The 27,134-nt window shown below is 32.6% G+C and overlaps 1 protein-coding gene across 8 annotated transcripts in view; it reads left to right on the top strand.

Moving 5' to 3' along the window:
- LOC115883686 (protein groucho) overlaps window positions 1–27,134 on the top strand; it is a 144,572-nt gene that overhangs the window by 116,444 nt on the left and 994 nt on the right. For 3 of the 8 annotated variants that reach the window (XM_030902071.1, XM_030902073.1, XM_030902078.1), the window contains 10 exons: window positions 2,667–2,699; window positions 7,002–7,280; window positions 10,538–10,633; window positions 16,000–16,053; window positions 16,831–16,995; window positions 17,648–17,943; window positions 20,128–20,377; window positions 23,286–23,543; window positions 25,531–25,737; window positions 26,932–27,090. In XM_030902071.1, coding sequence (XP_030757931.1) covers window positions 2,667–2,699; window positions 7,002–7,280; window positions 10,538–10,633; window positions 16,000–16,053; window positions 16,831–16,995; window positions 17,648–17,943; window positions 20,128–20,377; window positions 23,286–23,543; window positions 25,531–25,737; window positions 26,932–27,090 — 1,797 coding nt within the window. The remainder of the gene's footprint in view (window positions 1–2,666; window positions 2,700–7,001; window positions 7,281–10,537; window positions 10,634–15,999; window positions 16,054–16,830; window positions 16,996–17,647; window positions 17,944–20,127; window positions 20,378–23,285; window positions 23,544–25,530; window positions 25,738–26,931; window positions 27,091–27,134) is intronic. The other 5 variants (XM_030902072.1, XM_030902074.1, XM_030902076.1 and 2 more) reach the window with 3 other exon arrangements.

The following is a 27,134-nucleotide window of genomic DNA, read 5'->3' on the forward strand; positions in this document are numbered from 1 at the left end:
GCTATAACTGTTAAAATTGCCTTATATCTATCAAAAATAGCAGATAAAATAGTACTTTAACCGCAAGGGTAAATTAAATGATACTTTAACAGCGAGGATAGGTTAAAAACTTTATTTCTTCTCGCTTCTCGCACGTTTTTTAATTGCTTCCATTTTTGAAAATTTTTGTATTCCAAGTTATTCGGGATTTAAATGGAAGTAGTTTGGATATGGCGTTTGTCGCCTCAGCCTGAATATCTGTTTGTAATTTACTTATTTCATTTTGAGCCATTTCTGGCTCCAATTCAATCAGCAATCGACACGAAAGAGATTATAATATTGGCTCAAAACTGACAACTAAAGAGACAGCTTTATTTATTTGTCAAATTACATAGAAACCAACGCCAACCCAGCATAATATTTTTTCTACTCGGAATAAATTTCTTAAAATAATAATTTCTGAATATTTTCTAAAACGTAACTCGCTATGGAAAGAATATTGTTTATACACGACGATAAAATTGCATTATCGTCTCCCGAAATTAATTCACTCGCGATTTCATCGCTCGTTAATTAATCCTTTCGGTCGACGATAAAATACCATTTTATCGTCTTGTTTAAAAAATAACTATAATTTTCACTTCACGTACCTATATCTCGACACTCTCAAGGGAATCAAAATTTATAGGGCATTTTCCATTGATCTAGAACTATGAAATTTGGCAAGTAATACCACAGATTATACAGATTATAATTTTTGTTTTTTCTTTATTATTTTTCGTGGTTCCAATTTTCGGAATCGGGCACTAGTTAGGTGACTAGTTTGCGCACATAGCATGCCCACTTATGGCCTCTAAAATTATGCACAGCGCCTGACCGGCACAGTTATTAGAGAGATATCGGAAAACCGAATAGCGTCATCCAGTATTTACGCGTACCTTATCATGGTTACGATATGCGCGAGTCAATTTTTAACGCAACACCCGCTAATAACGTTACCGCCTGACGTAATTTGCGGATCAATTACACCAAGCGCTTTTTCTAAATAACCTCTGATAACGTTTAAAAATTGCTTAAATGGGCATGTGCGGGTATTTGACAACCGGAGCCGGCCGGCGAGATCTTTTATTTTAGGTTATGTTTGAATTGTTTTGAATTATTGCTTTAGTTTTATTAGGCAATTTGATATTTAAGTAGCTGGGATTAGTTTTAATTAAATAAATATGGGCCCAAAATATGGATTCCACCTCTTCCAATACTAAAGAACCTATAAAGAGTCTTTCGTCGGTTTACAGCAGATGACGACTTAGCCCTTCTAAGAGAATTTGATGCTTGTTGCCCTAAACCCACTGGCAGACGTTGAACAATAAAGCACTGGAAATAAGCACTTTAGCCCTTTAGTTTTAAAATACCTAGTAAACAAAACAATTTCAAAGTTTTAAATTCAAAGTTAGGTTAAGTTTAAATAGCGGACGCGACGCGATCAGAATTCTTTCCGTTCCGATAACTATAAATGAAGAGAGTTAATACCACCTCACGTAAAGGAAATAACACCTGGCCTTATTAACGTCCATGCACGCTATTCGGTTTAGCGATATCTCTCTATTACGCTGTTTATTGTTATTTTACGCGAGTTTATTTTTGCGCACAGGAAATTTGACTCGTTTGCACATCGTCATAAAAAACAATTTTCGTACCACGAATTAGGGACAAGATTTTTATCTGCATACTTATAGGATACCTAATCTGTGGTAATACCGTCTTATACTACATACACAAAATAGAAATCAACCAGAACGCCGACTCTGCCGAATTTGATGACGTTTCACGAATCGCGACGCCATATTAGCAGCGGGTAACTCTCAGGGCCGGATTAAAACGCTTTCGCAGGCTGTTGTCAGAGTTATTTAAACTTGTCATATCTATTTAAACTTTTACTAATTTCAAATTAGTAATTTGTACTGAAGAGAAAAATCTCTACACAATGTAATAAATATCACATTGTAGAAACGAAAAAATTAATTTATAAAATTAGAAATAATAAATACGTATTAATTAAAAATAATAGTTTCTCTATTGATTTCGTAATATTTGAAGTTATTTGAGTGGTTGTTGTACTTATATCATTATATTCTTTTTATAGATATTGGTGTTGGGTTGTATCACAGAGAAATAAGTAAATACAGAGCCTTAAGATACATATATTTTTTTCTTCTTTGAGTATCACCACTATTTAAACAAGTAATAGTGTTTGACTACCTTTACGACACTTTTTAAATAAAATGTTTAAAACTTAAGAACCCTGTACAAAACAGTCTAGTTTTAATCATTGTCATGAAAAGAAAATTAAAACTCATAACTGATGAGCAATATTTATCCGAACAGACGATATTGCCAAATTAGAAAGTATTGCTATAATCATATTTGTATTAACATTGTAAGCAATAATTATCAAACAAAAAATAATTACTATCTCTACTGTTTTTGTTGCAAGTACCGAAATAAAATTATAATATTGGAATTACATTCCCGCATTTTAAATGAAGGCTTTGTTTTCAACTGAACGTTCCCATAAAATGTGGCAACAATGTAAGATCTCTTCTAACTTAGCTTATTTCTCTGGGGTTTTTATTAATTTACCCATTTTTAGATGAGAAAAATTAATTGTAATTCTGTTGTTGTTCCAGCAACAGCAACAGCAGGGTCTGCAGCAGTTGCTTGTAAGTAATACTTCAGTAGGTCTGCATGGAATATTAAAAAGGAAAAAATAAAGATAAAAAGAGTTATGGCGTCGAATTTGCACTTTTTTTTATTTTCTTATATGACTTTTGATATTTTTATTGTTTCCTTTTCTTGATTTATTAAGCTTAGATTACTAATTTTATTCTTTTTCTCTGTAATATTTTGATTTGTGCATTTGCATGGATATAATCTTTAACTATTTTATTTAATTTAGATTATTTTAGTGTAGTGTATTTTTTTTATTTTAGATTAGAATTTTGTATGACATACTAAATTTAAGGGATAAAATTAGTAATGATTATAGCTTATAATATTTATATTAATTTGTTGTAACATATTATTGCTTAGCTACCTATATTTGACAGTGTTACAATATGTACGTAATATAGAGATTTATTAAAACTGATATATTGCGCAAATAATCACTTGAAATTAGTTCGAAAATTGAAATATTCAATATTACTAAATCTATTTAAGCTATTAGTTGGCTATCCATTGTCTACATTGGTGGTTTAGGTCAGGATCAATTGAAACCACTGAATTTAAAACGCATATTTTGCTATCAACTATACATATAGCGACAGGATACTCTACGAATATTAATATATACTATACAGGGTGAGTCTTAAATAAGTGTAAATATTTTCAGAGCTGGAAGATCTCGTTAAAAGAAACATATTTTCTCTTTGTCGTTTTTTAAATAAATCCAAAATAACCGCTTTTTTTATTTTACTTACTCTTACGATTTTTCGCTTACATTTTGAGAACCGCTGCATCTTTTCTGGGGTTTCTTTTTTGTAAATTTAATCTACTACATATTATGAAGATATTATTATTTTTAAATAAAAATTTAAAAAATGTCCAACATTTTTCTCAAAAATTTCCAAATTTGCGAAATGTTTTTCTCGTGGAAAAATCTAATGAAATTGTTTCTGGGGTCGAAATATACCACCCCTAAAAATATTTACACTCATTTAAGACTCACCCTTAATATCACCCAGGACTGGAAGTATACTTGGATGCTGCCATATAACCATATTATTTTTAAATAAAAATTTAAAAAATGTCCAACATTTTTCTAAAAAAATTCCAAATTTGCGAAATGTTTTTCTCGTGAAAAAACTTCATAAAATTGTTTCTGGGGTCGAAATATACTACCCCTAAAAATATTTGCATTTATTTAAGGCTTACCCTTATCTGCTGGATCTATAGCCTGGATCTATATATAGATAACCATGCTATCTTCCTTTTTGGTGACACGCATCTTCAAAAATATACATTTTCACAATTCAAATATTTGCTTTTCATAACAGCAAGCGTTGGTATTTATAAATAATATTATTACTTACTTACGCGTTAATAATAATTATTAACAGGGGTTCCCAATTTTAAATGACACTAAAACAAATAATTAACCTACACAAATATTTATATTTTTATAAGCCTCTAAATCGATATATAGGATGGCCATGGGCTAAAATGAAAGAAAAAAAATTGAGCTGTCAAAAAAATTTGAAAGTTATCCGATTTTGATAAAAATCGATATATTGGATGCCCCCTAACCCATAGTTGGTTTTCATTTTATTTGTCTCACATTTGAACTGTCAAATTTGACATATGTCGTTTTTTTTAAGTTCTCCTTTTTTAATGAAAATCGATATTATATTATATAATATTAGGATGCCCATATTATTAGGATGCCCATAGGAAGTTATTTAAGAAAAAAAATGAGTTTAAGTGTGTGGCACTGAGAAACCAGCATAACTAAAAAGTAAAAAATAAATTTTAAGAAAAAACTTTTTTAAAAACAAGCTTTTATTTAAATACACTAAAAAGAAACAAAATTTTTCTTTAAAACTTTTATTTTGAACTTATAACGTCATTACACAATTTTATATTATACAGGGTTGTTCACCACATATGACACGGAATATTGTAGCTAAACGATTAGATTTTTACGTTTTGGGTTCGTTGAAGGACTATTAGAGCTACAATTTAAAAATATTTTTACAAGATACAGAGTGTCCCAAATAAATAAAAAATATCAAAGATGTATTTTTTTAAATGGAACACCCTGTATATTATTACATTTTTAGTTTCTACGATTAAAATAAAGGTAAATTTGATTAAGGTTTATTACACTTAAACCTTACCGTTTTTGAAATATTTTCAATTTTGTAAAATTGCAGTATAAATTTTAAGGCTTCATTTCTACAAGGATATCAAAGTTTTTAATACTAAATATTTACTGAAGTTTATTTATTGATCAGTTATTGTGCTGCAACAATAAAAAATTTACTATCTTATACAGAGTGTCTAAATATTTATTTTAAATAATTATTAGCTTTAAACGGCAATAACTTGTTTAATTTAAATGGAACACCCTGTATATTTTATGAGAATCAGATGCACAATTTAATTGTCTATCAAATTGTATTATACCATTTTTTACCTATCTCTTCAAGTTTTTGTAGAAAATGCATTTTCTTGTAATATAGAACTCATTTATCAATATACCCATGGAATACTGACATTTTAGATTATTTTTAAAGATGTACCAAATTTTTAAAGAGTACAGATACTAATATTGTCGATATAATTCGTTTATTTCATTAAAAAATATAAAAAAGTCTTTAAATATTTGTTAAAGAGGACCAATTAATATGATTCGAGAATTCAAACTACATTAATTGACTGTTTGCGTTGATTAATAATAATTGCTCCAAATACTAAAAATCTGAATTATGTATGTGTATTAGACAGTGTGGTAAAAAACCAACACCTTAAAAATGTTATTTCATTTTTTGACAAATGCTTATTTATAACAACAGAAACGTTCATTTTCATAACTTATTATTATATTGATTTCTGATTCAAATCCACATTTATTTAGAATAATTTATTAACGAACACAATTAAGTATGTAATTAATTAGTATTTGGTCGTAAATACTGGTGGTATATTTAATTAATGGTATACGCTTTTATAAAGATTTAAATAATTTTCTTTTTGCATACAAATTGGCTAGTAATATTACGTTTTACTAAAAACGATAATATTACTAGCCTGTATATTTTGTACATTTGTTGTTTTAAAAACAATCTAAAATGTCAATATTCTATGGGTATATAAATGAGGTCTAAATTATAAGAAAATGCATTTTCTACGAAAACTTGAAGGAATAGGTAAAAAGTGGTATGATACAATTTGATAGACAATTAAATTGTGCATCTGATTCTCATAAAATATACAGAGTGTTCCGTTTAAATTAAACAAGTTATTGCCGTTTAAAGCTAGTAATTATTTAAAATAAATTTTTAGACACTCTGTATAAGGTAGTACAATTTTTATTATTGCAACACAATAACTGATCAATAAATAAACTTCAGTAAATATTTAGTATTAAAAACTTCGATACCCTCGGAGAAATAAAGCCTTAAAATATATACTGTATATTTTCAATTTCACAAAATTGAAAATATTTCAAAAACGGTAAGGTTTAAGTATAATCAACCTTAATCGAATTTACCTTTATTTTAATCGTAGAAACTAAAAATGCAATAATATACAGGGTGTTCCGTTTAAAAAAATACATCTTTGATATTTTTTATTTATTTGGGACACTCTTTATCTTGTAAAAATATTTTTAAATTGTAGCTCTCATAGTCCTTCAACGAACCCAAAACTTACAATTTGTAAAAATCTAATCGTTTAGCTACAATACTCCGTGTCGTATGTGGTGAACAACCCTGTATAAAAGCTTGTCGCGAGATTTGAGTGTACAGTTGCACTCATAAAAATCTGGTACGACAACTTTATCTTGTAATTCCTGGTTTAGTGGTCTATCATAACATAAACTTTCAAAATGAGACAGGATAGATACAGGTTTTAGATTGTTATGTATATTGTATATACTTCAACAACAAATCTCGCGACAAGCTTTTATATAATATTTAAAATTGTATAATGACGTTATAAGTTCATAATAAAAGTTTTAAAGAAAAAGAGTTTATTTTTTTCTTTTTAGTGTATATAAAAGCTTGTTTTTAAAAAAGTTTTTTTTCTTAAAATTTATTTTATTATTCCTATTATTCAAAACTCTAATACACCGAGCCCAAAAAGTTCGCTATCACTGCGATAGAAGCAGCGTACTAGTAAAACGTGCACAGCATCCATGTACGTTTACTTATAGGGCAGCATCCAAGTGTCAACCCGGCTTAAAAGTCAAATTAACTAAATATTTTGTGACATAAATTAACTTGTGTTTTTTCTGTTCGCAGCAGCAGATACATGCACAACAGTTGCCGCATGCTGGCGGACCCGGGCTACCTATGGGTCCCCATCCTGGTCTGCCAGGAATGGGACCCGCGGCAGCCGCAGGTTTGCTAGGCTTCGGGGCAGGCTTACCCTCGGGAGCGGCGCCCCATCCCGCAGCCGTAGCGGGGGCGGCGCACCCCCTCCTCAAGCCGGAGAACTTGCACCCCAGAGCGGCCAACGAGGACCTCAAGAGGCCGAGCAGCACCAACGCTTTAGAAGAAAGACTGGTAAGGCAGCACTTTGTGAGTTATTTTTTATTTTCTTATTTTTTCTTGTTTTTTTTCTTAACTGTTTTTACTCTGGAATTATTGAATTACTTTTGTAACTTTTCTGTGATTCTTAATCTTGGTGAGTCTGTCACTTTTTTTCTCTGCGGTTTGGTCTATTTGTTAGTTATTCTTTATTTTTATTTTTTGTTCTAATTTATTTTTAGTTTTAGAATAATTATTGAAATATTTTTGTTAGTTTCTGTGTTTTTTTTAATACATATAACATGTCTATCACTTCTTTCCTCTGCGGTTTGGTCTCTTTGTTAGTTATTCTTTATTTTTATTTATTTATTTTTGTATCGTTTATTTTTAGTCTGGGACTGTTGAAATACGGTTATTTCTCCAAGAACACTTTATTTTTTTACCACATACGTCTATTATAAACTATTTATTTTATTAGAACAGGAAAACATCATTAATAAGGCCTTCCTTCCATATGTTTCCCAGGTCACCGATAGGATTGGTAAAGTTCTCAAGAAGCATAACATCAAAACCATATACAAACCTACCCGAAAAATAAGGGACTGCTTAAGACCAGCAAAAGACAAAAGAGAACCATTATCCTCTGCAGGGATCTACCGTATACCTTGTTCCTGCGGTAGCGTATATATTGGAACTACCAAACGCTCAGTAGGAACGAGACTTACGGAACACAAGAGAAACTGCAGATTAGGGCAAACAGAGAAGTCAGCCGTAGCAGAACATGCTCTAAGAGATGGTGATCACAAAATCCAATTCGAAGACACCCAAGTCATTGCCACAACATCTGGATATCATCCTCGTCTGGTCAGGGAAGCTGTTGAAATTCACAAACATCCAAATAATTTCAACAGGAAGGAAGAAACTTTCTACCTTAACAGAATTTGGCATCCAGCTATATCTAGGACCAAAGTAGCAGCACAGAGAAGTAGACCAGTTCCGGAAGAACTACCACCCGAACAAGCCACGCCCCTCCGCCGACGCATAAATACGCGCTACGCCGACGCGGAGGCATCAGTCTAGTGTGAGCAATCGGAGCAAACACACCTCTGAAGATGCTAGCCACTCGTGCTAGCGAAACGTTAGGAAGCAATTCTAACCGACGACGGCCTAATAACCCGAAAAACCAAAATTCTTCAAACGATGGCCGCGAAAGCCTAAACTACTACATTATTTATTTTATTATTATAAATACAAAAGTATTTCAATAATTCCAAACATATCTACATAGTGGGCCTCAGTCTATTTGTATTTATTTAGTTTCTAATTATTTCTTTTTCTTATTTAATTTATGCTTTACCTTCTATGTCAATTATTTTTCTTTCTTCTGTTTTCTTATTTTTATATATTTTCTAAATTTCTATTTTTTGTGTTTCGCAAAAAATCTGAGGAGTTCAACAAAAAAAATAATACAATAATAGAATTTAAATCTGCAAATACCAAGTGTTAAAATTTCGCAGATGTTATTTAAAAGCAGATAGATCTGGTTTCTGTAGACACTTGCTTTAAAGTAAAAATGTCAGTTAGTATTGATTTTATTTATGCAAATAAACTTAAATATTGATATTTATATAGTATCGTATATAACGTTTACTTCTGGTTTCATCATATTATTATTTGTAATATCATGGGTAAACACATTTTTCAAAAATCCCCCACGTAATCAAATTCTTAAGTACATACAGGGGGGTGTTTTAGATAAATTATCCTCGCCTACTAGTACTTTTTGTGATACCTTGTACAAGTAAACATGTTTTCCAAAAAAATAAAGTTAAGTAAAGATTTCAGTTAACGTCTCCTTTTTGCTGCCAGGGCTAATCTGGACGGGGCCTACTTTGTTTACGCGGAATCCGAACCGCGGTCCTCGGCCATATCATGGTCAATGGCCTACCGACTTGGCAAGTGTCTATGTCGACTTACTCACTAGATATCCGATCTCATCCGGCCTCGAACCGGCTTGAATGAGCAGTGTGTCTTAATAGATTTTACACTTTTGCCTTTATTGGACAACAGCACGATACAGAGTTTCGAACCGGTCACCCGTCCATCCACTAGTATCGCCTTACGTCGCTTAACCTCGGTGTTCTAATGGGAACCGCTGTTTCGGCGTAGCTGTATACTATTCTTGCTTTATAATTTTATAATGTTTCTTTTTATATTTTTATTAAAAAACGATAATTCTATCACCCGGCCGGATAGCCCTGGCAGCTGTGGCAATTAAACCAAAATACTAGTACATTCTATATTTCTGACACTACTAACTGCTACTAACCAACAATTTGTTTTGTGTGGTCTGTGGTCTGTTTTTGTTTATTATTTACGTTAGGGACTTATTTTTAAATTAATGTTAATCGTTAGGCAACCAGTAAACTCATAGAATATGCATCTCTTTTGCATAATCAAAATTGTCACTCTAAATTTTACATAACCAAATTGTCACTCTAAATCGCTGTCTTTTTTAGAAAAATGTCACTTGTCTTGTCATTATTCAATTATGATTCAATTCAATATTCGAATTCTCAGAATGTTGTTAACAAAAGTTTCATCTTAAAATAAGATTTTAATCAATTACAATTGTTTATCTCCATCATTTACCGGATTAATAGTACAGAAATCCCCTTGCTAGCTCGTACGTCACGGCCGTGACACACGGCCTTGAATTTTTACCCCCACCGCGCGTAAAAAAGTTTCACTTCATAAAACCGCGGAAATGGGTGGTTTTATACAGGTACGGTACAGAAGTTATTACTCCTCATACAAAATAAATATGGTGCCCACTGCAATTAAGAGTCATATTGACGTTGAAATCAAATTTCCCATGGCAAAAAATACCCAAACACTGATTTTCATTCAAATATCGACGTTAGTTCAGAAATTATTTGTAAAAAATCGAAATAAAAATGAAACTTCTACACTCTGTATCTCCGAAACGAAGCATTTTAGGACATAAATTTATACGAGTATCATCGGATCACCCAAGGTAATCCGAATTGTACAGGGTGTCAAGAATATTTTGTATCTAACTTTATTTGCACTTTCGAGGGTTGTAACTTCCTCGGGAAACATTTTAGGACATAGCCGTATGTTCATAGGAACTTTTTGTTTTATTTATAGAATCGCCCACCCTTAGATACACTATTTTTTGACACCCTGTATAATCATTTAAAATTAACATTTCAGATCGTGTTTTTTGTTCTCTCATACAGTAGGAAGGAACAGTGATTTATATGGCTTTCTTTGTTTTTTTCTAGAATTCCGTCTCGCCCGGCGACAGGGATAAATACAGGGCGAGATCTCCTCCCGACGTGGAACAGGTCAAACGGCGAAAAGAAGAGAAATTGGGCCACGTAAGTAAACTCGCCCTCGACTCATTAATTTCCTTCCGCTCTCTCCTTTAGACCCATCTTCCTTAACGCTATTTACCGGCGAGAAAAACATTCTGAATTTTCGTTTTGAGATGGCTTTAATAGCGGGGCAAAGATTCCAATTTTCTTTTAGCATATAAAATCGATTACTTTATTATAACGGTTATTTTTGGCTTTCATTATCATATATAACAGAGGGAGTCTCGATTTTCTTCACATTTAAAAATATATTTTTTTAGTTTACAGGGTGTGTAATACTGTTTTTTTAATATAGTCTGTCCAACGACAAAATTCTTGACAGTGATAGATGTGACTGTCATTTTAATTTCAAAGTAGTTTATTTTTTTACAAAGAAATATGTTGGTACAATTGGAACGCATAATTAATATATTTAAATTTTGAGTGACAAGTGATTACTTCAAAATATTGCAAAAAAAACTGTATAAAACTGAAAAAATATAATCTTGGTTAATTAACTTTAATCTTAATTTTTACTGCTAGTACTAAAATTTATTATTTACCTATCGTGTGATGTTATTTTACAGAAACTCCAGTGTTTGGTACCATATACGAGATGGTATACAACTTTATTTGTGGCTAATACAACTCTCTGGCCATAGTGTCTGGCAAACTGTGTTTTTCTGGCGGTCTCTGGTTACCGAATATTAACTGTAAACTATGGTCTGGGTCAACACTTAATTTTAAATTTTAATTTTAAAAAACACGAAACACAAGTAACAACACAGTCCAAAATATTTGACACAAAATTATAACCTATAATTTGGCAAGAGTTTGACAACTCCCAAAAATCATAAGTCGGGTTCATACGCATCGGAATCCGTTTGTCGTTATCGTTGCGTCAAACCAATAATATTAAAACATGATCTGCCCTGTTGTGAAATAAACCAATAAAACTGGTTAAAAACAAGAGACGACGCATGACGCATTTACTTATAAAAACCCATCCATAGTTAACTTAAAAAATATTAGAAACTTTTTTTAATGAAATAAATGGATTGGTATGGAAGTCATCTGCTTTTTTTCTGTCATCGTCTGTCGAAATCTTACCTGAGAAAAAAAAAACAGAGTATACCTACTTAGTTTCGCTGTAATACTGTATTTTTTAAATAAAAGGGTATGATGCTAGAGTTTAATTTCTATCAGTATAATGACAGAAATCAGGATTGATTGACGTATTAATTTATTTTGGGCCATTTCCTGTTTCGCCGGAAATATCTGGAACTTTTGATTTTTAAATGGTACCCTCTGTATTTTTTTTACTTTATTCGATAGAAAATAACACTTTGAATAGAATGACATATTATGTGTCAACTTCTGACATTTTCGATTAAAAAAGAGTATTTTAAATTTAACTGTGTTCACAATGACAATTTGATTCGAAATACCAAGTATGTGGTAAAAACAAACTGTAAATTATTCGTTAAAAAATGCTTTTTTCCTCGTTCCATTTGAAAAAATTGAGTTTAAAAATAGGATTAGGGCAATTTTTAACTGGCCAGGAAACGTGTAGACTATGAAATGTATTCCAAGGTTCCTTGATCAAAAATTAAGGATTTTAACACAGCCATGGCACTCTAGATTGAAATTTAAAATACTATTTTTTAAGAGAAAACCAATGTCTTAAGTTATATATATATATGATATGCCATTCTATTCAGAAAGTCTATCAAATAAAATTAAAAAAATATATCGAGGGTGCTATTTAAAATCAAAAGTTATAGTCATTTCAGGTGAAACAGGAAGTGACCGAAACTAATTGAATATGTCATTCGAACCTGATTTATGTCCTATCCTAATATACTAAATCTTGTTTTTTTATCTGTAAAAATAAAAAGTTATATGGGTGAGCCATTTTTGAATAACACTCCAAAAAGAAGTATTTTCAGTCAAATTAAGTGTATACTTTCTTGCCCATGTGGAATCACAGGCCTTCGCATGGCCAACTGATTGGATTGACGGTTCTCAAAATGTAAGCATTATTTTCCAAATTTCCAAAGTTAAATTACTGTATTATTTCGAATTTATTTAAAAAAATGACAAATAGAAAATGTGTTTTTGTCTAGTTTTACTACCCCTTAAAATACTTGTGTTTATTTAAGACACACCCTGTAAATTTGTCCAACCAAAACAAACATTCACTGGCCTCTTTAATAGAACAGCCTGATGGCAGACTTGTTTACTTCATCAGCTGTTCATCGTTAGATATTCGGTCAGCTTCTGTATTCACATTTTGCCGGTTGATATTCGGCATTATTTATTATTGCAGTGCAAAAAACTAATTACTTTGGTTCCTCAGTGACTTCCTAAATGACTACTTAACTACTGCCAGATATATGGTCACCACACTCTATGTCAAAAAAAAAATTAAGTGTGTCATTGGTCATTGTACTCGAGTTCTATCAAAACCTGAAATATAAAATGCAGATCCGTATTTAAAAAAAATAACTTGGCCTCTGTATATCACAAATTATCAGCTAATTTGAAAATCTAAAAATATTATCAGATAGCCCTAAGAAAGTGGCTATGAGAATGTACAATTAGTTTTTTGACTTTCTAAAAAATAACGACAGGAAAAAATAAAATAGATTTTCAAAAACAATCCGTTTTTCCCAAAAACACTCAGCAATCCTTGGTATTTTTAAAACTTTTTTGATCTCATTTTGGTGAACATCCCAAAGCGCAACTTTGCCCCGATTTAATCATGTTCGTATCTATTACGGTTACCGAGATACCAATGCTCGTACCCCGAATTTATAGCACCCCGAATATATTGTATTTATTAACTGTATATTTATGTATATTTCATGTAAACTATGTTATTTTTAAAATACAAACAAAAAATCTGAGCAATAATTATGTTTTCCATGTATTCTGCAACATATTTATTAATACGTAATATCTAACTAGCGTGACGTCATAAATCTCGCTCCGAGGCTGTTCTATTAGAGAGGGCAGTGACACTTTAATCGGTTAAAGAATTACCTATTGGTTATTTGAATAATCTAAACGTAGTATTTCAACATTATAAAGATCTTCGAGTCCCACCTACCGTAATTAACGTAAATAATGACAATGGAAGACCTAAATCAATATTTTATTACACAAAACATTGTACAAACAATACACTTTTCGTCAAAATTTAAACCTTAAATTGCCCTTCTATTTTTTTCCGAGCCGTCCGTCCCTTTTCATTAAATCAGGACGTATACCTCTCCGAAAAAACCCGCTCTCAATTCAATGAAACGTCGACTATCCCCCCACTCTACTGCCCTCTTCCATTTCTTCCTCTTTTTCCCGTCCGTTCCCTCTTTTGCCGCTACCCCTTCCCCGCCGTCGCCTGCGAGGGGGGTGGCAGGTCCCCCGCCGACCGCCCTTGTTTGCTGTCTCACAAAGTAATCCCCCCATTAGGTGTTATTGTAAGCCGGCGCGGACCCGCATTTCCGATTTCGGAACTGTTTAACTCGGGCCCACTATATCGGTAGACAGGCCGGAATTTTTTTATTTCGTCTGTGTATTATACCGACTATCGGCCGTAGTCTCATCTTTAAAATCTTGGATTAAAGCCTCATTCAGAACCTCATAATTAGTGGTTTCAATTATACTTTATACTTTTTAGTTTACGATCATTCACAATGTTTAAAAAACACAATTAAGATTAATAGAATATCCTAGCAACAGCTTGTGTTAGTCAGTTGTATCCATAGAGAAAGCCTAATATTTAGCTTATAGAACAGTCAACTTTTGATTTCTAACCACAATTTCTCTTGACGGAAGATAATCAAAGGCCCAAATGACATTTCTCGCAAATTTTGAAGTATAATTAGTGGAAAACTTAAAAATGTGTCACCTTTTTCTACTAATTGAAAATCTCTACCACTAATACTGACGTTCTGAATGCTTACATTGAAATTAAAGGATTGAAACCACTAATTTATTCCACTAATTGCGAGGTTCTGAATGAAGTTGATTGAAGCTTAATTGAGCACCTTAGCTCAAGGTTATTATATTAAAAAGGTTGTGCCTCGGACTTTGGACCAATCACAGTAGTTGGCGCGGTTACGTCAGCTAGGGGGACATTTAAAATAACTATTAACAAAATGTTTAATAATAACAACACAATTACAAAGTTAAATTGTTCTTCTATAAAATGTTTGTTCATGTTTCTCTAATTTTGCTGAAATTTAACATTTTTAAGCAGTACTTGTATTCGAAAAAAAATAGTTTTAGCTTCTGACCATGTTAAAATATCGAAACCTAGTCGAAATAATTTATTATACATATACACACTCAGCAAAAACAATACTGAAGATTATAAGCTGTTATAGGTAGGAATGATCTCTATTTCTAAGGAAAATTTGATAAATAATTTAAAAAAAAAAACAATATTTAGTTCATTAATATTAATTATAATACATTAAGTACACTAAAACTAAAAGAAATATAGTATGTCCACTAAAACTATCCTATAATGGACTTAATACGTGGAAAGCAACATAAAATTATTTGTAAACAAGCTGAAATCTGCTGGGTACAACATGATGACTCGCAATTAGACGGCTAATGTCAAGTTACTAAGGTACCCTGTTTAATTTAATAACCTTGACCTTAGCTGTCAAGTGGTGTAAGAGGGTTAATCAAAGAGTAGTATTTTTACCTTAACTTTAAAACACCCTGTGCAATAATTTCTTAAGCAAATTTTCCTAAATCATTATTTTTCGGTCAGAACCATATTGAACAAGGTGTTTTGAAGTTAGTATAAAAAACAATCTTTCAATTAACCCTGTATAAAACACTTTAAGTTATCTTAGTTTACCTTTTTTAGGAATTATTTTCAGCGGAAATAGATTTCTGCAACGCTTTTTTGTTTAATTCAATCCCGATGTCCAATTTAAATTGGAACTTTTTGTTTATGCCGTGGACGGTTTATTTAATTATTCATCAATCGCCAAAGTTACTTTGGTATTTAAAAAAATTGAAAATTTTAGTTTGCAATGGCAATTAAAAAATATTCTTTTTTCATTAAAATAAAATAATACCTACGCGTTTATTTTTGGAAAAAATATTTCGTATAAACCTCAAGCCCTTTTGTTTTTGTTTCACAAAACGATCGTGTTTATTTGATTTCGTTTATATAATACTATTTTTAAATCGGAACATGGTTTGTTTTACACCTTTGGGCTTTATTTCCTTTAAATATTTATTTTCATTTGTTTTTGTCTGTTTTTTCCTGTTTTATTATTTGTATTTTCCCCTTCCGTTGTGATTCTAAACTTCTTTAATTAAGAAGTATTTTTAGTTTTTATAAATATATTTTTTTTTTATTTCAGGAAAGTGACGGAGAGAAAAGTGACCAAGACTTAGTTGTAGATGTAGCTAATGAGGTAAGGCTATATTTTTTTGTTGTTGTAACCTAATACCAAAAATTAGAACTGAAGATTAATATATGTATGTGAAATTCATACAGTATGGCATATTGGTACATTTTGAAAAATTTTGTAGTACTTTTAGTAGGTCGATCCCACTTCTGATGTTGTAGAATGTAATTCGTATTTGCCAAATAAAACACTGGATTTCCTTCATAACTCCTTTATTCTGTCGTAGTACTCAGGATAACATAAGAGTGACCCGATATTCTCAATAGCGTGTTCTTAACTAGCTATAGCGATCGTAGTATTCGTCCCAACCTATAATATCTAGGGTCGTTCTCTGAATTATAAAGAGCTAAATCTCACATGTATATGAAGAATTGAAAAACTTTTAACGTAAACTACCAGCAATAATTAGAGAAAAACTTTTTACACAACGCATTAATATAAAGTAAATTCTTTGTTTTGATTAGTTTGTATGTAGTATCACAGGTTATTCATAACCAGCCTGGTAAACTTCATGTACACATAATCGTTTAATAATCCTTTACGAAAATTTGCTTACCTACTCCATTGATAAAGTGACCGGTCGTCGAAGACCTGCCCAAAATCTAGCTAAGAATACCAGCTGGTACTGAATGAGCTGTGACTATAAAAGACGATAGTTTGGCCGGCTGGAATTGAATGGCTTGTATTTTGTTTCAATCCTAGTGTGCCAGACGTTAAAGCAAGTAGAATAGCAGTGATTTCTTCTGTATTTTTAAAACAACAACGAATTTGTTTTGTTTTCAGGAAGCGTCGTCGCCTCACACGAACGGCGAGCACGTATCTTTAGGGAATTCCAGCGATATCAGAGAGAACGGCAGCTCGAATGGAGACAAAATAAAGGTGGAGAGGCCTCCAAGCAGAAGCGGATCATCCTCGTCAAGGAGTACGCCATCTTTAAAGAGCAAAGACGTGAGTTTTTCTCCTATTGTTAAGTTTATTCAGTTTCTTTCTCTAAGTCAACACTTTGTTGTTCAATCAATATATCTTAAAGAAAGAGTGGCTATTTTTTATTGTAATAGATGAAACAGAAAAAAACAATAAGACCTTTAATTTTATTATTAATTAAAAAATTAAAAAGATTAAAAATTCAATGATTAAAAAATTCAGTGATAGTTGTTTAACTCTCATAATTGACTGGTTTACTACAACGAACGTCAAAGAATAAAAACATGAAAATCCAAAATTATATTAGCATAGAAACGCGTTTTGATTTTTAGGACATTAAAAATATAACTATATTTTAATAATTTTGTATTTTTTTTTCTAAAATGCTATGGAAATTTGGAAATGTATAAACGGGATTAGCCATTTTAGGACAGGCAAAAACTTTTATGAAGAATGAATTTTTCTCAAAAAGTTAATAATGAAGAAGTTTATCTTGTTGTAAAGACAATCCTGGGACTGTATAGGTACTTACTAGTGGAAATTATTCCCTTATTGATCTGGATTTTTGAGAAATACAATTCTTCAATCATATTATATCTCGTCGATAAGCATAAATTTGAACGTCTCTATTGTCTATTTTTCATTTCATTCATTTTTTAACGTTTTCTTATTGCAGGAAAAACCTCTAACCCCAGGCTCGAAACCCCGATCGACGACGCCTAACCTAGGAGCAGGTGCAGGACCACCGGGAGTATCCAAATCGGCACCCGGTGGACCCCTGGGTCCCTATCCCCCTTACCCCGGGTTGGGGGCGCCTAGGACGCCCGAACACCAAATACCCCCTTACGCACAAGCACCGCCCTACGTTAGACCTCCTCCTCAAGGGTTACCTGCCGCATATGACAGTCATCCTCATGCAAGGACATCGGCTTTAACTGCCAATGGACTGGGAGGAGTACCAGGGGGAAAACCGTAAGTAAATGTAGATCAGTGATAAAGAATACAAGGGCAAATAACACACTGGCACTGTTTGGAGACAAATGGTAAAAATTTAGTCTCGGGTGTTTTGGTCCATGTATCTTTAGTCATTGGTCATGCGCTTTGTCATTGGTTAGGACTAATACTCATCTAAACCGCTGAACTATCCATTAGAATTTTGTTTTAAAATTCGTATTGGGTAGAAAATTATACCGTGCTGGCAACTCTTACTTTTGGGTCGGTATTTACATGTGTGGAAGTAAATCGCATAGGGATCTTATTAAGTCGGAGTGAAAGAAATACGACGGTGTGTTGTTGCGGCGTTGCCAGATTTCTCCGGTACGCCTTTCCCTATCAAATAAAGTAAACTCACGAACATGATGTTTAAATAAGAAAATTTCGATAGGCTTGTTTTTTTTCATTCAAAAATTTAAAGAAACCCATCCATTTACTTTTAGTACATAGCAATTTTCAGCAATCGTGTAACCTTTATATTTATAAAGATTTTCACATACTGTCTGCGAAAAGTAGAAAAATAAAAAAAAATAAAGCAGAAATATTAAGACAGTTTTTGAAAATACTACAATCAATTATTTCTGATGGATTTCTAATAGCGCGACCACTGTCGAACACCAACTCAATTCCACTTCTTTTTACCAAAAGCGTTTCTAACTTACACTTAAAAATTTACAAGCTATAGGGAAAATTACGGCTCGTTAATAAATAAATAAATAAAGTACCACGAGACGTAATAAACCGTGAAGCTGAACGTATGATGTCTTCCCGAGAATTTTAAGTACTAATTGGGTCGACCGGTCGACCACAACGAATCTGCTATATCCCCTTCCACGTCTCTTAAGGAGGATCCACATTTAGTAACATGTTATATAACATTGCTATTTAACAAGCTACATATCACATGTTAAAATACCGCGAGCCGTCCACGTTATAGTTTTTGTAAACATGAATCGTTTTGGCAAGAAAGAGATTCAGCTCGCAGCAGCGGCGTGCGTAATTTTTTTTTGAAGAAAGAGAAAGAAAGTCGCGACGGTTTTGAGTCCGCCATAGCCTACAAGCAAGATCTAAATATAGTTGAACTCAATTTGCTTACCTTTTCAATACCTGCCGCGGCTGTTTCTGTCTTTAAAAAAATTAATAACTTAAAAGCAAACCATTTTGAATTATCGACTTTATCTAAACCAGTACCTGATTTGCATTTCTTTTGTTCCCTCTGGAACTGGCCTATTAGACAACGCATTTTTTTCTCAACTTTTTTCTTTCCAAATACATACTTTTTGCAATTTTTTAACCATGCATCATGCTTTTCTTATTTCACTTTAACTGAGGGACTACGGATATCCCATAACACTGTATGATCTATATACAACTTAATTAGTTGACAAGCCTGCTCTTGGCTCTACTCCATTAATAATATAAGAACCATATGATAAAAAAAAAATTTCGTCAGCGATGGCTATGAAATGAAGATTGCTGTCATTTTATATGGGGAATGTCATCGATCGTCATGTCCAAGCCAACTGGACGAGAGGCCGACTGGACACAGTTTTTTTTTCGATCATACGGACGTTATTATTGACCATACGGTATATTATTAACCAGTAAATAAACAAACCAATATCAGCTCACCACACTAATAACGATTCTGTCGCGCACGTCCCTGAAAATATGAGCGGCTAAACTAGAAATTTAGCAAGTCTGGACGCATTGTTTCATGTTACAATAGCAGTGTTGCACAACATCTTTTGATCTTTACGGACTACAAATGGATAACATCCAGCAAGTTATATAGCAGCGAAATTTGCTAAATATGACTGAAAAATATGTAACATGTTATATAACTTTGCTACATAGCAATGTTATATAGCAAGTGTGGACCGTCCTTTAGCAATGTGCACAGTTCTTCGGCTTATTTCATACATTTGGCAACGTTTTTACTGTTCTCTCTTTATTCAGTACATTAATAAAAGCATTGTACTCTTCTAACATACGGAAATCTCGACCCAAGACTAATCTTTGCCAGCCCTTAGTATAAATAAATCACACTACATCAAAACATATTTTTAAAACTCCGATTGATTGTTCATTTCTGTAAATTTTGGTTTTAACACCGCATCACATTTTGCATGTTTTTTATTCAATTTCTACACTCTTTTTTAGAGCATATTCCTTTCATATGAACGGCGAAGGTCAACTACAACCCGTTCCCTTCCCCACGGATGCGCTGATTGGACCGGGCATTCCCAGGCACGCGCGACAAATCAACACATTGAACCACGGTGAAGTGGTGTGCGCAGTCACCATATCCAACCCTACGAAGTACGTGTACACCGGTGGTAAAGGTTGCGTCAAAGTGTGGGATATCAGCCAGCCGGGCAGCAAGAGTCCTGTTAGCCAGCTAGATTGCTTGGTAGGTTCATAGTCTAGTTATAGAAATGTATAATGGGCAACGACATAATAGCATAGTTTAAGGAAAAGAGTAGTTGCACTCTCGCAAATATTTTCTGCCAGTTTTTGCAAGCTGTCGAATATCGGCAGGTTGCAAAGCGTTTCAGTTGAATTCCGTCCGTCGAGCTGCGAGGTTCGAGCGTTGCGTTCCAGCACAGAGACGGATTGATAAAAAATGAGTGCATTACTGTGTGCTGCATTAATTGTAGTAATAATTCAAAAAATTGTTCTTTGATTTTTTTTAGATTTCCATCGGATATAAATCGGCAAGCTGATAGTAATTATCAATTAACATTTAATTATATTTGGTTATTTTAGAAGCTGAGATATTATGTAATTAATTAAATATTATTATTTTTTTTAGCATGTGGGCAGATTTTAAAAATAGTTTTTTAGATATACAGGTTGTCTCAAATATGCGCATGAAAATATTTTTTGGTCAGGGGATTTGCCATAAAATTTTCATTCCAATAATAGTTTACGAGATAATTTATATAGATTTATGTTTGAAACAATTTTAGAGTAAATATTTTGTACATCTAAAGTCTCCGCAAATTATTCATATTTTTTAATTGATAGGATTTTATAATAGCATAATCTCTTATAAATTTAGTGGACTGTATTTTTTTATGTTTTTTTATTTATTTTTTATTATAAGTGGTCGTAATATAACAATATTCAAAATATTATAGACAAAATATTGAGTTTATATTTGAGGGAAGAAAAGTGCCACACCTAGCTTTAAACCACCTTAAATATACAGGGTGGCCCATTAGTGCGAGGAAGTCCAATATCGTCGTCGTTGTCGAAGATGTGAAAAAAGTTTTATTCATATGTTTCAAGGTTTATAAAGGGGCGTATCCTAAAATATTTTGTTATATACAGGGTGTCACAAAAAAGTTATGGTAAAGTTAGTTTTATTTTTTTTAAATTATTTTACATAATTCTATATACATTATTCTATTTCGCACTCATTTTGCCGTTGAAAGAGGATTATTTCACCGGGTAGCATAGCTGCTGTGTTGGAGCCTCATTTATTACGCACTCAGTTCTGGGACAACCTGTATAGGGTATTTTTTATGGCGTCACCAAAATCGGAATACTTAAAATGGTATATCTCATTTTTTTTAAATGCCACATTCTGTATATTATTTTTCTGTCCGATGCAGAATTAAAAAGTGAACATTTTTTTATTTAAAGGGTTTCTAAATTTTTAACGGTTTCGCAGATATTCGCAGTATTATATTACATATGGCTCTTTAAACAGTAAATTTTTATCAAAGCCCCCTAATATGATCTTTGTCTGATATTTTATCGTTGGAAATCCCATATGTAATGAAATACAGAAAATATTTGCAAAACGGCTAAAAATTTAAGAACACTTTAAATACAAAAAATGTTTATCTTTTAATTCTACATCTGAAAGAAAAATAATATACAAGGTGTTGCATTTAAAAAAAATGAGATACAATATTTTAAATATTACGATTTTGGTGACGCGTTGAAAAATATCCTGTATACGATAAAGTAAATTTTTCTACACGAATTTATTCTGGTATCCTTCGTGTTTAAGAAAACATAGCTAAGTATTAATAAAGTTATATTCACTCTAGTTTTTTACCACCTTTAGTATATAATGTTTTTAACCAAAGTTTTAGTAAATAAGAAATAGAATGGCCACACCGCAGTGTGCTTTAAATAAAGACGGTGTACTATATGCAGAATTTTATGCCGAATCCAGTTATGTACAGAAAATTAAACTTGTTTTAAATCAAAAAAAAGTTGTAGAAAATCTCTGAAATAGATAATAATATAAAAATATGTCATTATATATTTTTTCCGCATTTCTTCCATTCAGAAGATTTTTAGATACAGAAGAATTTTTACCTAAGCGAAATGTGAAAATATTCTGTTTTCAAAGCAAATTTTTACTCAATGATCATTTTTTTTATTTTATTTTATTGTGAACTCATATTTTCCTAAATACATATCTGTGAAACTATGGCGAGTGCCACGACTATACTTTGCCTAGTTAATAGACCACGACTATACAGCTACGTCAGTGGTCACGGGAGGCGAGAACAAGGTCATATAAAGTGGCAGAAAAAGAACAAAGAATTTGACAAGGAGTAAAACTACTAGTTTCCTTATACTATGATAATAGTCAGCACGACCCCGAATATGTTCATCGTTGGCAACAATGAATTTAAAAATCGCGCCCTTGATTACGTAACTAAAAGTTTAATTGATATTATGAAATATATCTATGTTGCCATATTATGAATATATTATGTTTTTTAACTAAAGATTAAAAGAAAATCCATTTTTTTTAAATTCCAAGTTTTCAAAAATTATTTTTCGTGAAAAAACCTTATAGACGTGTTTACGTCATAGACATATTTGCACTTATTTAAGACTCTGTAATCCCTGTATATCTACTCTGACGCCTGTATATCTACTGTAGATATAATTCTGACAGGAATAGGCGCATAAATGAACAAAGACACAGCTGGTGTTTTCCAGAATTAATTTTAAACTTCGTAAAAATAAATGAAATGGCCAATAAATTTTTATGATTTAGACTGTTTAATAAACTGCCTATTGGATATTAATGGGCTCGATAAAAGGCAGATATTTCTCTATTTTTATGACATATATAATCTACTGTTCCATTTTATTTTTCGATTCTTGTGTAATTTATACAGATAGATATATTGGCTAATTTTATTAAATAAAATTTAAGTAATAAATGAGAGCTTCCCAAAAATTGAAGTACTCAACACATACTGAGGGGTCAGAAATCCCAGTCCTGTATGTAAAGTTAGGTTAGGTCGTAAGAACTACAATAAATAATAAACATCTTTTTTTAGCAACGAGATAACTACATACGATCTGTAAAGCTCCTACCTGATGGTCGAACGCTTATCGTTGGAGGTGAAGCCTCTAATTTGTCGATCTGGGATTTAGCGAGCCCCACGCCAAGGATAAAGGCCGAATTGACTTCATCGGCCCCAGCCTGCTATGCCTTAGCTATAAGCCCAGATTCCAAGGTGTGTTTCAGCTGTTGTTCGGATGGTAACATTGCCGTTTGGGATTTGCACAACCAAACATTGGTCAGACAGTTTCAAGTAAGTATAAAGTAGTTGACTCAACTTCTATTAAATTTATTTCATTCACAACTACATTTGTAATGTTAATATTACCAAAGTTTGTTGTTTGGAAGTGTCAAATTTATCTACCTTTACTTCTCTCCTCCATTTCACTCGCGGCTTGAGAGACGACATCCAAAAAATGACAAAAATGATAATCTACTTTTGAATTAAAATGACAGACAACGGTCAATGTCAAATATTCGCTCTAGACGGACTATAGTAAAGTCACACTGACAGTTGTCTGTCATTTTATTCACAACTAAATTATATTTTCTGACACTTTTTGGATGTCATTTGACATCTTTCCTGACTCGTTGGACAGACTTAGTACTAGCCCACGGCCACACAGAAAGCGTTTTTTGCGTTTTTAGCGTGAAGCGTCTGTAGCGACTAAAACAAAATGACCGGATTATATAGGAGTGGGCCCACCAAAAGCGTGTCTCGCAAAAAACGCAAATGAAAACAAATCAGTTTGTTTTCTGTAGCGTCTTTAGCGATTTCTAAGACAAGACCCCGTCATAGGCGGACATTATGGTATATTTAGTCATACAATAAAAATAAATTAAATAGTATGCATTTTTTTTCATTTTAGGGTATTATCTAAAAATATTTTATTATATATAGAGAACTGTTTAGGAAGATTCTATTAAATTCAAAAATTTGAAGGAAATTTGATAAAGTGTAGTTTGAAATGTTGGAAAAGTAATAAATTAAAGGAATATTTTCTTACGCTTAAAAAATAGTTTTTTATGCATAAAGAGTGTTTTTTTTTCTGCGTAAAAAAGTTTTTTTTAACATTAATAGTTTTCGACGTGTAAAAAATAGTTTTTACGTGTAACAAATAGTTTTTTACATTTATTTTTTTTGGGGTAATTTTTTTCACCAGAAACAATAAGTTCTTGACGCGTAAAAAATATTTATTTTTGCGTAAGAATTGTTTTTTACCAGAAACAATAAGTTTTTGACGTGTATCAAATGGTTTTTTACACGTAATAATTTGATTCACTTTTACAAAATTTGTATTACAATATCAATATCTTTGATAAACACGTGGACTGCTCACAAATACACGTCGCGTCACTACGTATTTCTAAGCCGTTAACACGTTTCGTTAGAACTAGCTCGTGTGTCAGGGCCGTCTCGTTAGCTCGTATGTCACGGCCTTAAATTTTTATTCCCAGCGCGCGTAAAGAAGATTCACTCCAAAAAGTTGCATAAATCATATCCTAAAATTGCGTTAGCAACTAGTAATATTTACTATTCTATTATAGAATCATAATTATTTATTATATTATATTATAATTATAACAAGTAACCATAACACTACATCATAAAAAAACTCGAAAATCGTGATTACGAAACTAAAGTTCGTAAAATAAGTGGTAAATAATAATTATTATTTTTACACACACCACTGGTACTAGCAGTAGATTGTGTTTGTCGCCGAATATATGCCCCGGCCCGTTCCACAATTCAATCCTAGCATCTTTTATCTTCGTCTCTTCAACGCTAACCGCGTCGATCTCGCCTATCTCTTTCTCACAGGATGGATTGTTAAACAGGCCGGGAATCCACGAGCTTGCGACGTTACTAGCTTTGTTCGGGTTCTTGATATTACCGATTCTGAACCGTCCGAGAACTCTGCAGCGCATGCGCAAATGAAATAATGTCTTCATATTTCCTTCTGCGCATACGCATCACAGTTCTAGGACGGTTCAGAATCGGTAATAAGAGAAACCCGAAGTAAGCTACTAATTGACATCTTGATAGAAACTGCAGATCTGCCGCGTCTTTTACGTGTTTTTAATGTACACAAATCGAAAAAAACGCTTCAAACGGTAAAATCGCAAAAAGCGCTTGAGACGTAAAAAACGCAAAACGCTAAAAAACGCTATCTGTATGGCCGTGGGCTAATGTCGTTTCGTGTATTTACTGTAATAACTTATAATTTACTTATTTTCAGGGTCACACTGATGGGGCGTCTTGTATAGATATCAGCTCGGACGGAACCAAACTCTGGACAGGAGGCTTGGACAACACGGTGCGGAGTTGGGACTTACGGGAAGGAAAGCAGCTCCAACAGCACGATTTTAGTTCTCAGATATTTTCATTAGGTTATTGTCCAACTGGGGAATGGTTGGCTGTTGGAATGGAAAATTCACATGTGGAAGTAAGTTTGAACAAAAATATCTGTTACTGTTATATTTATAGTCCAAGCTGCAAAACTAAACATTCCTAATGCAAAATCCAGCAATACTGTATAGGTTTGGTGCATTCTCCGCCGGTGCTGCCACCATCGGGAAATATCGTAAACAACTAGTATATACAAATACACGGGTTTAAATAGCGACTATACGAAAAATTTATTATACAGTTATTCTAAAAGTGTTAGGAAGTATAATTTGTGAAAATTCCAAAAATAAAAATAAAAAAGTAAATATTTTGATATCTTCAGAAGGTCTAACTTGTATTATAATTGATTATTCCAGCTAAAAAAAACTTTTTAGATGAGTTCAATACGGTAGCGAGCATAGTTTTAAAGTGTGAGTAACTATGAAGCCAGGAAAGTTGAGTTATTGAATGTTATTGCGCCCATCAACGCCCTAATTACGCTCTCTTTTACTCGTTAACATTTTTTTGGCAATTTTATTAACATTTGAAATTGTCACAACACAACACGACGCCTAGTTCAAATTGCTTTTAACTTATTTTTTACTACCCGAAACAGCGGTACATCACTCAAACCTCGTACCTGAGTGTTTTATAGTCTCAATAACTGCACTAGCAAAAAACTAAAATACTTAAATTATATCACAAAGCCACAATTTCAATATTATTTTAATACGATCAACGTGAACTGTAACCGGGACGGCCGTGGCGACGTGAAATACATACTGATAATTTCTGGTTTCTGCCGTTGAAGCGCTGCGTCGGAAGTTGTTGAAATCAACCGAAATGCACCAAGCCTGTATCAACCCATTTTTGTCCCTTTTCTACATTGTTCCATTTATATATCGTCCCATTGCTGCCAAAAATCACTAACTTACTTTTTATTACTTCCGAGAAAAATGCATCCAAAGATGAATTGCATTGCATAAAGATTTTATAGTTAGTGACTATTCGATATTAAAATAAAACATAAATAGCCAGAAATCGTAGTTAATGACTTTTGCAATCGATTCTCCGCTTCAAAACATAGTTAGTGATTGAATTTGGTTGTTCAGAAAAATGTTAGTTAGTGACTTTTGGCAGCAATAGGACGACATTAAGTTATATCTATCTAAAGAATTGGATAATTTTTGCAACAACTATTTTTAAAATTGTCTTATATTTTTGCTTACAATGTTGTCCTATTTCTTTTTAGGTTCTCCATGCTAACAAACCAGATAAGTATCAGCTGCATCTTCACGAGAGCTGCGTTCTTAGTTTGAGGTTCGCCACGTGCGGGAAGTGGTTCGTATCGACAGGCAAGGATAATCTTCTCAATGCTTGGCGAACGCCTTATGGAGCTAGTATTTTCCAGGTAAGCTGCATATATACAGTGTGTTTAATTTAACTGTGAATATA

The sequence above is a fragment of the Sitophilus oryzae genome, unplaced genomic scaffold (genome assembly GCF_002938485.1).
Source record: "Sitophilus oryzae breed Bouriz unplaced genomic scaffold, Soryzae_2.0 scaffold_1974_pilon_pilon, whole genome shotgun sequence".
Lineage (NCBI taxonomy): Eukaryota > Metazoa > Arthropoda > Insecta > Coleoptera > Curculionidae > Sitophilus > Sitophilus oryzae.